At 38.8% G+C, this 11,691-nt stretch overlaps 1 protein-coding gene across 1 annotated transcript; it reads left to right on the top strand.

Annotated features, from left to right (window-relative positions):
- The first annotated feature begins 2,712 nt into the window (after positions 1-2,712).
- Positions 2,713-3,840, top strand: LOC148026518 (pathogenesis-related protein 2-like). Its single transcript, XM_087690321.1, has 2 exons — positions 2,713-2,875; positions 3,536-3,840. The coding sequence occupies exons 1-2, from the start codon at positions 2,713-2,715 to the stop codon at positions 3,838-3,840; spliced, it is 468 nt and encodes a 155-aa protein (XP_087546447.1).
- The last annotated feature ends 7,851 nt before the right edge of the window (positions 3,841-11,691 follow it).

Below are 11,691 nucleotides of genomic sequence, written 5' to 3'. Positions count from 1 at the left end.
AGAGATAGATACTATCATGGGAGGAGATTTGGCACTATGACGTGTCTTCTTTTTACTCTTTTTGAGTTTGTTAACTACTATTATTTCTTTTATGTTTTATGAGGCTAGATACTTCTTCTAAAGCATGAAGAGAGAAGATGTTCACATGTGATGTAAGATGTCAACACCCTCAAGGAGACTAGAGAGGGGGTAAGAACATTGTTGTCTCAATTGTCCTATTTCCTCAAGTTTAAAAATTCAAGTGAACAAAAATCAGAAAGCAACCTAGAAAATGCTAGTGATGTGTTGACATACCATAGGCTATCGACGATCTAATTAAATGTGAGAAATAAGACATTACGGACTCCCAACTTCTCACCATTGACACACCGTTAGAATCTAAATTTGCAACCAAGGTTGAGCTTTAAGGAAAGATCGATGTCACCTTTTTCCTTCAAATCTATGAGTATGATTTTGATGCCCTTGCTCTAAATTCCACTATCATTAAAAGCATGTTGACTGAACATAAAAGAAAATGGATTTTGGATGGGTCATAAAATAGGCAATGAACTAAAGCATGAAGTGGAGGATCTTATCATGCAAAGATTACATATCTCCCTTTCAAGCTTTAATTACTAATGTCAACAAACACCTGTTGTTAGATTTTTATGCAAATGGAAAATTGAAAACTTTCAAGTCACACTTCAAGCATGGAGATGAGAGTTCTTATGTCTATATGCTAGTTATGACAATATAAAACTTGTTGTAAACAAAAACTTACATTACATGGTAATAATTACAAGTTACAAATGGCATGGTAGATTTTGCTTAGACTCTAGAGAGAAGTTTGAAGCTCCAAGTTGCATTGCACCACCTAGTGAGTCTACTATTATCTCATCATGGCAACTAGACAACTTTGATGGGTGATGGGTGCTCAAGGGGGTCACTATATGTAAACCCTCTATATCACATGTGTTCAAAGGATATTAGAAAATACCATTTCCTTACATGCTATAAGGTAATACAACGACCCATTTTCCTTTACAACACTTTTAGATTTTTTCCAAATTGTAAGTGGAAAATTCATTCTATAAATATAATCCAATCTGTTTTACTAAATAAAATAATCCTTCTATTGATTGCACATGAGGTACATTTGCATTTTTTGAGGTGACCCCCACGAGGATGGGTGCCAATGTACTAGTGACCACCTTGTCGCACAATGGGAGCCTAGAGGAGCACTCACCAGGGCATGTGAGGGACTTAAAACTAATTGGGTGTACTTGGCACAGGTGGCACATAGTAGTGGAGGTCCCAGTTCCCATAGGTGGAATTCATGGCTACCATTCTTGGTGTTTGTAGCTAGTATTACCATTCAGAATAGGCATTTAATATTGGTGCTTAAGACTAGTTGGGTGTGCTTTTCGGAGGAGGAACAAGCTAGCATAGGTCATGTGGCTTGCATTCACGAGGTGAGTTCATGGTTGGTGTAGGTGCCACAAGTTGGTGTAGTTATCATGGACTTCTAGAGAGGTTTGAGGGCATGGGCAAACTCTTTGTTATGATAGGAGTCGAGGAGCGAGCCAACCACACTCACTACTAGTGGGACTGTGAGGAGGAAGGAGGGTAGTCCTAATTCACTGGTATTTGGAGAGAAGCAATGGAGAGAAGAGCTTGCGAGACCATAGAGATTGGGCAATGGGGTGTGGCAATGGGAGGTCTCTATGAGAGAGAGAGAGAGAGAGAGAGAGAGAGAGAGAGAGAGTAGAATCAGAAGTATAGAATGAAAGGTGTGTATGAATTCCATGCAAAAATAAATTGTACAATGAAAAATACAGTTGTGACTAATAAATTCGAATTGTGAGTTTATATTATATTCAAAATTATGGACATTATGACCACTAGACTATATGCCATACTAAATCTAAGATTTAGATTTTAGAATGCAATTCTATTTGAAGTTAATATTACATATATATGTTAATCTTATATAAATAAATAAATAAATATATATATATGTATACATGTTTATACATGTATATATATATATATATATATACACATATATGTTACCTTTATATATACGCACATATGTGTTATATGCTAGCACCCTACCCCATACCATCGAACTTCATTTGCGATCACGTCTTACATTCTGGGTCTCAGTTTGAGATCACGTCCTCAAAATGTAAGTGTGCCATTTTGATGCTTAAAATCATCGAGACGCTTAAAATGTAAGTGTGCCCTTAATTGAAGCTTCCGTCAAGGCAACCTAAAGACTTCGTGAATCGTTTTCTCAATGCCCGCTTTCTTCCACAGTTTGCTTTGAACTGCACAGCGAAATCGTAAAGCTCAAGTCAAAAGCAGTCTTCTAGAAATGTCTTCTAGAAAGCGGCTGGTCGTTGGACAATTTATTGAAGTACATTAACGCCGCCCACACGGCGCGCCGACCATTCGGCAAGGCCCAGGCGCCTGATTTTTGGCCTTCCCAGATAGGATTCTAGAAGACATCCCGGTACGACCCACTAACCCAGCCAATATGGATGCGGATTAGCTGCTGCAGAATTAGATCGACTCGAGAGGACGATCACTATAGATACGGATCCCGTCTGTCTCCATGATCAGAGCAAACGCACTGGGTTCTTCTCTAATTTGCTAAGGTACACTTGTTTATTAGTCATATAATCGTATTAAGGCGGGAGACCATAGCAGAATCAATATTTGACGTTCAGCATGAAGATCGACTGCAAGGTGCCGGCCAAGAGGATGTGGCGCGGCTCGTATGAGTGCGCTCCGCAATGCCTCCCGAAGGCTCTCCCAAACCTCATCGAAGCAGCCCATTATTCCTCACCCACTCTCTCTGCAGGCTGCGTCGGCACGCTCGTCTTCACTAAAGGTATGTCGTGCTCTGATCGGCACATTAAATCAGTCTCGCGCAACATGTGATGCTTGCATTAGTCCTACAGCTACTGCAGATCAAGAATGAACGCCCAAAAAACTTCCGCCGTAATTGATCCCTTCATCCACTCGTTGGTCTAATATACAAATAACACGAGTGGTCCACTCATATAATCGTATAAGAGTTTGGTTGATTAGTTGGTAACTGATTTGCAAGGCCACCTATATTAAGGTGGCGGCCAGATATCAATTTTCATGATAGTGATCACAGCGCCGGGCATTAATGACGTACTAGCATGGGTCGTGCATGCATGAATATAATTGAACTCTTCCCCATCAAACATATATTTACATTAAGCCATAGTATCCCAACAAACGCTTTCTCGTCATTTTTTGTTATCTCTCGAATTATCACCACTGGCAGTACTAGTCTTGATCAATGCTGATGTAATCCGTCTTGTATTGGCAAAATTTTCTGCAGATCATGCCAAGCAAACATATACTTGCTTCCCCGTCTAACATATATTTGCATTAATTAGCCATAGTATCCCAACAAAGGCTTTCTCATTTTTTGTTATCTCTCGATAATCAGCACCGGAAATACCAGGCTTGATTAATGCTGATTTAATTCGGCTTCTATTTGCAAACTTTTCTGCAGATCATGTCAAGCAAACCGAAGTTTCGGTCGTGAAAGACAAGATTGAGGAAGTCGACACGCGCGCGTTCAAGCTCAAGTCTGTGCTGATCGAAGGGGGGTTCTTGGTGCGCTTCTTCAAGAGCTACCAGCAGACGGTGCAATTCAAGGAAACTGGACCAGAAACTTGCGTCATCCACTACTCTGCTGAATACGAGACTATCCACGATCACCATAAGCATAAATTCCCTGAGGAGGTCAAGGGCTTGGTCACCCAGACATACAAGGCCGTGGAGGCTTACTTGCTCTCCCACGACGACTTCCAGTAGACCCTATAAATGTGTACTTGTCATACCTCAGTTAGCATGAATAAGTAGTACAAAAAATGTCGGGGCCCACTTTCTTATTGCGCACTACAAATAAAGGATAACCCTTGGACTAAATTTAAGGGTTCATCCACCACCGTATTAAAACCTTTCCAAGATCTCATAATTGGTATGATCTTGTAAGCACGTAATAGTGTCACTAGCAACCAAAGAGAATGTGTGTTGTTGTTGGTGTATATGTGTGTGTGTATGTGTGTGTGTGTGTGTAATCTCCCCCCGTTATGTGTGTGTGCATGCGCCCATGTTAAGAAAGTTGGTAAGAAGCCTCAAGATACACCAACTCACAAAATCAAGGAAGTTGGTAAGAAGCCTCAAGATACTTCTCCATATCTATATGTCAAAAATTTCAAGTTATTAGAAGTCAAGATGAATTTTGAGGGAGTAGATTCACACATCACTCATTTTCACCCTCCCATCTTAAGTAGTCCACTACTTTCTTTCATGCTTTAACTATGTTTTATGCAGTTTAAGATTTCTTGATATTCATGTTTGCTTCCTTATCTAGCAAGACATTTCAAGCCTTCAAACCATTGCTTTACCAATCATGGTTTTTGCTAGAGAGAATCCAATCCATAGTGACCATATTTAAGGTTTATGCATCTTCAGCTCTTGAGCTCAAAGGACTTAGTATAGTATTTAATAATCTTGAAAATTGTATATGCATTTCTAAAAGTAGCATAACCCATAGAGCAAAAAAGGTCTCCAAAACTATACTATAACAAAAACAAAGACAATGAAGTCCCAAGTTATCTAGATGCATATTCCTAAGCAAGAAGCCATCTCCTTCCTCCTAACGTTGCACATTTTAGTCTATATCAAAAATTGCATGGAATTAGCCATATATATGGCCACATTGATGCATTTCTTAAACTAAAATAAAAACCTTATTAGCATGAATATAATTAGGCTTAATATCATGTCAAAACCTATGTGTACAATCATGTGTGTTTAATGAATGACAAATGTGATTTTTGATGCATTTATAAGCATGTTACAGCTACAATGTTTGTAATAAATTAAGTGCCATTTAATACATGCTTTGTTTATTTTCATGTGCTATTACACATGATCATAAACACACTCTATGCGAATAGTATAATCAAGGAGCTTATGCTTGCAAAGTGACGCGAGCTGGTTTATAGTAGTTAATATACAGTATAGCATATCATATATATTATAGTCCTATCTCATTTGGAGAGCATTTATCATTATCCCCTCCCTCCTTATTCAGCTCATCATCCTCATCCTCATCATCATCCTCATTATGCTCCTCATGTGTAATCGCTCTCCACATTACCTCAATGTTCACCCCATGCATTGCCCCCCACTTCCATTCATTTCTCCTTATTTGCTCGTTGTCGCACAGAATACGCGCGGGAGTTTGCAGAAGTCACTCGTTGCAGGGACGCTTTGGGAGATGGGTGCAAACGATGATGAATAGTACTCAACTCAAGGCAAATACATGGAGTAAGAAGAAGGTTAGGTTTCACATTCAATCAATACATATGTGGCAAGGTAAGATAAAAGAAATCATATATACATTCAAACTTGCTTTATATTTAAGATCAAGTTATAAAGAAATGATCTTTCAATGTAAGAGATCCACTCCATGGTATAAGCACAAAAATGTAGAAGTAAAGTGGTATTATAGAGAAGGAGTGGATAGAGGATAACACAATTGTATGATGACATGTGATGAGTATGCGAGAGCAATTTCATATGTGTCAATTGAACGATTAGTACAATGATGAAGCATCCTTGTTTTAATGCTTTGGTATAAGTTATAAACTTGCTGAAGACTTGGTCTTGTTGTGGCCTTATGTCATCTTCATGTCCTTTGTTTATCTTCGCGACAGTGACAGTCAAAAAGCTTTTACTTCATAGTAGTAAACCGCCATATATGGACAATTAGTATAAGAGGATATTGAATTTTCAAACACCAATGTATTGATCCTTAGAAGCTTTATTTGGATAGGAACATAACGGAAATTGGTAAATTGAACAAGAGGCCATATTGCCTCCATCATGAATGCTGGTATGAAGTCTCTTTTTAGATCCTCCTTCAGCTCTTTGAACATTCTTCCAAAAGAAAGGCTTCTATAGGTGAAGAATCCTAGTAAATGAATTGGTCCACAAATAAAACTATCAGTCAACACCTTAGTTACAAGGAACCGTAATGAATTTGGTTTCATATGCAGCTTATGATTTACAACGTACTCCAAGGCCTTGTACCAAAGATGACTGACGGGTCCTACGAATGTCAGTCTGAAAGAGCGTAGCAAAAGGCAATGATGGCAGTGAAGCTACAATCACTGAATCGATGGATTGTGCTACGGCGTCACCCGCCGCCCACAGGATTCCCAAGGTGACCTACATTCGAAACGGCTTGACCGAGTCTTTGTCACCTTTAGCCTCCTCTTTCGTTGGCGTTTTCTTCTGTTCTCTGCGACTTCGACTTCCTCATCCACGTCCTTCTTCCGTCACCTCACGGCTTCCTCATTCTTCCTCACATTTGTGACGTTCCATTACTGTAGCTTGACTTCGTCTTCATTATCTTCATGTTGGCAGGTCATCCCACGTTCATCTTCTACTGCTCTCTTCTTCCCGTTATTATCTTTTGCCGTTGCTTTTGCTATAGGTCTTCATCATTCCAGTGTTCGTTGATCCCTCCGTCCACGTTCTCAGTCTATCATCTTGGTCAGCAGGTCTTCACCTTCATCATCTGTATCTCCTCTTTTCCCCCCAAGATCCTTGATCTTTATATTTGTTCACCAGCCTGTAAGCTTTTTGGGAAAGCTTCCAAAAACATTGATCATAAAATCAATGGCAACGTTAATATCATTTTACTTTTTTCGGTTTGAAACACCAATCAAAAGCTTTTAAAGCATCCCTTCTTTTTTATCATCATCAATTACATCATCAGTGGTCTGACATCATTAATTTAATGAGTCATGCCGCCTCAGTCTTTTCACCAAAAACTGTCATAATAGCCTATTGTTTTTAGAAAAGCTATTAACCAAGATTGTTGCACTAAAGGTGATTAGTTTTAATCAAGGTTTAAGTTCTCGGCAAGGCACTTTTATAGACCAGTAACTTTGGATACAAAGCATGTTCAGCATGTTGAAGTTTTATCCATGGAAATAAAGCATTCCTCCTTTTTACGAAGTGTAATAGCAAGTTTTATATCTCCATAGATTTCAAGAGAGGTCATTATCCAAGTTATTTGTAATCTCGATGAGCTTTGTCAATACCGAATGTATGTTTTATCTTCATAGCAAGTTTCCACCATCTTCACAAAGAATGCAAGTGTTAGATGTAGCAATACTCCACGTAAATGTCCATAATATGAGAGGATATCTTTTAGCTTTCATGGACTGCTAAATATTGATCCAATTTTACTTATGAAGAGTCATATCATTTGCATTGGCAATATCCAAATTTCATGAAGTCCTCGAGTCTTCTTCATATGATCCATTTTTGCATGAATTGTGCCCTATCAAGAACATGCTTTAGAAAAGAACTTTGTGCCCAATCACTCATGCAGTTTGCAAATTTGAGTCCATGCTATGCAATCAATTCAGCGATGCTTCCACGCAAAAATTTATCAATGCATTGAAGAAATAGTAATATGTGCTTGTGCGTCATGCAAATGCAAACACAAAAGATACACAATGTAAAATAAACTACACATGTGCTCATGCCTCTTTAATCTTTTGAATTGGTCTCTCAATATCTTCAGGTCTTCTCTCCTAACAAATACGAAGAGCCAAAGACCTTGTCTAGACATCTCTTCTTGCTACGATAAAGCACTCCAAGTAATGTGCAAGTCTTTGTAGGCATGACTAGCTTCTGCCCATACATCAACTCAGTTGGCATATGACCTATAGTCACACTATGAGTAGTGCAATCAGCCCCCATAAAGCATAAGGCAACAACCTAGGCCACTCACAAGCCCGTCCACCGCATGCTTTCGCCAAGGCTTTCACGATCGGCACATGGCCTCTTTCACTCTTCCCATTTCCTTCTAGATTATATGTGGAAGGGAAATCAACTTTAGTGCCGAGGTGAGAGAAAAACTCCCTAGCCTCATCATCATCCAACTCACCTCTATATGCAGTAAGTTTTCCAATACATCCATACCTGCAAATAACATCCTCCAATAGAAAGTTACAAACCATTGAAGTAGATTTTATTCGTAATGCTCTTCCTTCCACTTGATTTGTGAGATCTTCTTATACCAAAACAATGTAGCACATTTGCCATAAACCAACAGACATGGTAATCAAATCAAGAACCCACTTGTAATGAATACATAGTGGGTAGGTAGGATGAAGCTCATCTCTATGCCTCACTGAAGAGAACAACTAACATTCAGGGCATGTCTCAAGAAACTATGAGGTATCTTTGTATATGCCTCTCTACCAATAGCATTCTTTGATCTTCTCATAGGTCATCCAAACAGCTCGATGCCCAACCCAAAGACTTTCATGGAATTCTTTCATGATCCGCACCTCTGAAGCTCTATCACAAACAACTCCTAAGGGTTGCCCTCCTCACTTTTGTGGATGCTTCCAAAGTATCCCACATCGCATGAAAGAAACCATAATATTTTCTTCTAATCTTCTTGAAGTCTACATCAGTCCATCCATCCTATTTAGACATAGCACTCAAATAATGACCAATCTGCAAATACTCTCCTGTATACAAAGTCTCATCATTAAAGCTTTCCAAAGTAGACACATGACAAATATGATCAACATGCATGGCTGAAAGATTAGCCCCATCATCAGTGTCATCAATGCAAGAAAAATCCATATCATCATACCTTGCTCGTGAAAGCATATCAACTACTAATGGGTTGTCTTTACCTGCTATGTGCCTGAACTCAAGATTCATGGATTTTATGTACCCAATTCACCTAGGCATGGCAATATCTAGAGTAGAAAAACTCATGATTATACCTAGAAGAGGCAAACAATCAACCTCAACCACCACAGCAGCTCCAATGAAGTACTCTCTGTCATTCTTGAGAGCCGTGGAAACTTCCAAGAGCTCTCTCTTAACATGTGAATACCTTCATTGTTGTTCATTTAGGAATTTCGCCCCAAACCGAATAGCATATCTAATCTCATCTGCATCGTCTTGGCTAATAGCCCATCCAATGCTGATAGAACTAGTATCAACAGCAAGAACAATAGGTCTCCCATACTCATATTCTGCCTTTCGATGAGTCGGAGCAGCTCTCAATAATTTCTTCAATTTCTACTTGGCTTTAGTATGCTTTATCTCCTAAGAAAAACATTGCCCTTTTCTGAAGAGCTGGTAAAGATCATCTGCAATATGACCAAATGAGGAATCCAAATAAGATAAAACACACAAGCTCCAAGAAGCATGCGAACCTCCAAAGTAGAATAACAAGTCTCCGCAATCTTCTCTATGGCATCAACCTTCATAGGAGAAGGCTTCCTGCCATAATATCCACACATATGTCCAACAATCAAAACTTCTCTGGCTTCAAAAATAGACTTCAACCCTGAAAAGGTCAAATTCACTTCTTCCAGTCTGCAAAGAATCCTCTCAACATCTCTAATATGTGAAGCCACAAAGAATCTGCATCCATGGTCATCTAAAGGATCATATTTTCCTTATTCCAAACAACCGTGGATAGATAAGTCATCAATGAAAGGCATAGTAAGCTCAAGAATAAAATCTCGTAGAACCTTGTTCATCCCATTCATCATATGGGCAACCAAATTAGTAGCTCCTTGTGGATGCGTACACATTCGAACAAGGCCTAAGGGTGTCTTCATCGTAGTCAAATCTTTGCTCTCAAGGGCAAGCTGGAATTGATCATATCCAAAATAAAGATCATCGAGTGAATAGATAGCACATCCAAAAAAAGCTTTAGCGAACTCATCCACAATAGGTCCAGCTTCATCATTTCAAATAGTGACCTTGTTTACTAGCTGTAGGTTTTGTATGAATCTGAGTGTCCCATTCTTCTTAGGAATTGTGAATCATCTGTTGGAATATGGAGCTGAGGATGGCTCTAGAATCCCCATTCTGATCCACTCATTCAAAATCTCTACCAATTTGAGTAAGTGATCCCTCTGCACATGAATAGGCCGTGGATTTCAAGGGACATGCGGAATGGTAAAAATAACCATATGCTTCACAACCCTAGGATCAACGCATCCAATCTCATGTGAAAAGAAAGAAAAATATTTTTCATGTCTGTATAACATCTATTCAAAACATCTTACCTCTTCAGGAAGTAGAAAATCTTAAGTCCCAATCTTCATCTCTTTTAATGTCTCAGCTAAAAACTTATGTCTAATACCTACAGGATCTCGCAAAGGAGGTTGTGTAGTAGCTCTCCTAATCATCTCATCACTATTAAAAAGTAGCGGTACTACAATTGGTCTAACGTTCTTATCAACTATCTTGTATTTTTTTTTAAATCTGGCTTCATTTCTACAACCTGCAAGTTTCACCCCTCGATGAAAATACCCTGGTAAACATAAATTTTGTTGTGCATAAACAACAACATCCAAATCTTTTTGCGGAAATACGTCAGTAAAGAATACTTTTTTTTGAGAATCCTCAACACCCAAATTCTTTTGAAGCATGAAATCAACAATTTCACAATACATTGCTAGAGAATGGACCTGTAACACATATGACAAATCTTGATTTATTAGCATTTAGCAATACCAAAAGTTCTTCTATGGTATGTGAGCATGAAAGTCCATCATAGAGACCATCTACCTGGTCTTCGTCCTACAAAACACATGCAATCATCAATTCTTTTTCTTTTCTTTTTACATACTTCCTGGCAGCTCTAGGCATATCATAAATATGCTAAAAACAAAAAGCACTTTTAGTGGATACACCATAAACACATGAGGAAAAACTACCGCTGCTAGGAGGCGAGAGCTTTCCCTAACTCGTAACACCATCATCTCGCAAGACAGTGGTACCTAACAAAAATCTGGCTCCCCTACTGGAAGAGGGGAATCCCTCAGGGAATCCTTATTTCACTCATGTTTGATTCAAATGGTCATGAATTAGGCAACTCTCTTTCAATCCTTGCTTCAGATTCATGCATAGGCAGATCCATCATCCAAAACCTTAGTCTCCATTCGAGACTCAGCAATAAATGGCTATCCCAAAATTATAGGACAAGAATAAGAGTTTTGAACAAAGAAATGATAAAACTCACCCAAATCTCTAATAGAAATCTTCAGGTTTAGATATGCAGCATACAAATCTCCTGCAATGTTGTTGGCCGCACGCATGTGCCAACCATGGTCCATATCAATTGGCATCTATCAATATCATGTAAACCTTGCACTATAACATTAATCTCGGAACCATGATCCACAAGAGCAACACAAGGAGTCTCAGTCTCACCAAGCTTGACGACAATTTCTGTAGTCGCATGAGCCCAGTGACTTCGAGAGAAATGGCTACGAGGCACCAATCTAGGTGCATCTTCGCTCACATCATATTGTATGGGCTAAAGTAAAGAATGAAGAGACTTCTTAGATTGCATATATAGAGCTCCATCTATAGACTCCTCAATAGTTTCCTCTTCAAAATGAATCTCCTCAATTTACAACCCATAGAGAATAGCCTCGGAAATAGCTAAAGCCTCTCAATGGATCATATCCTGCATTTGCTATTCAATAATTTGCCATTTTCTTTTTATGATATCAATAATAACATCATGAAACTCTCTTTTGGAAATCCCCAAGACTTCTCCAAGTGTAAATTCAATTTTGCAACTAAGAA

The sequence above is a fragment of the Lygodium microphyllum genome, chromosome 13, assembly GCF_053477565.2.
Source record: "Lygodium microphyllum isolate KBCC chromosome 13, Lygodium_microphyllum_v1.1.10, whole genome shotgun sequence".
Lineage (NCBI taxonomy): Eukaryota > Viridiplantae > Streptophyta > Polypodiopsida > Schizaeales > Lygodiaceae > Lygodium > Lygodium microphyllum.
This window is presented reverse-complemented; position numbering and strand designations above follow the sequence as displayed.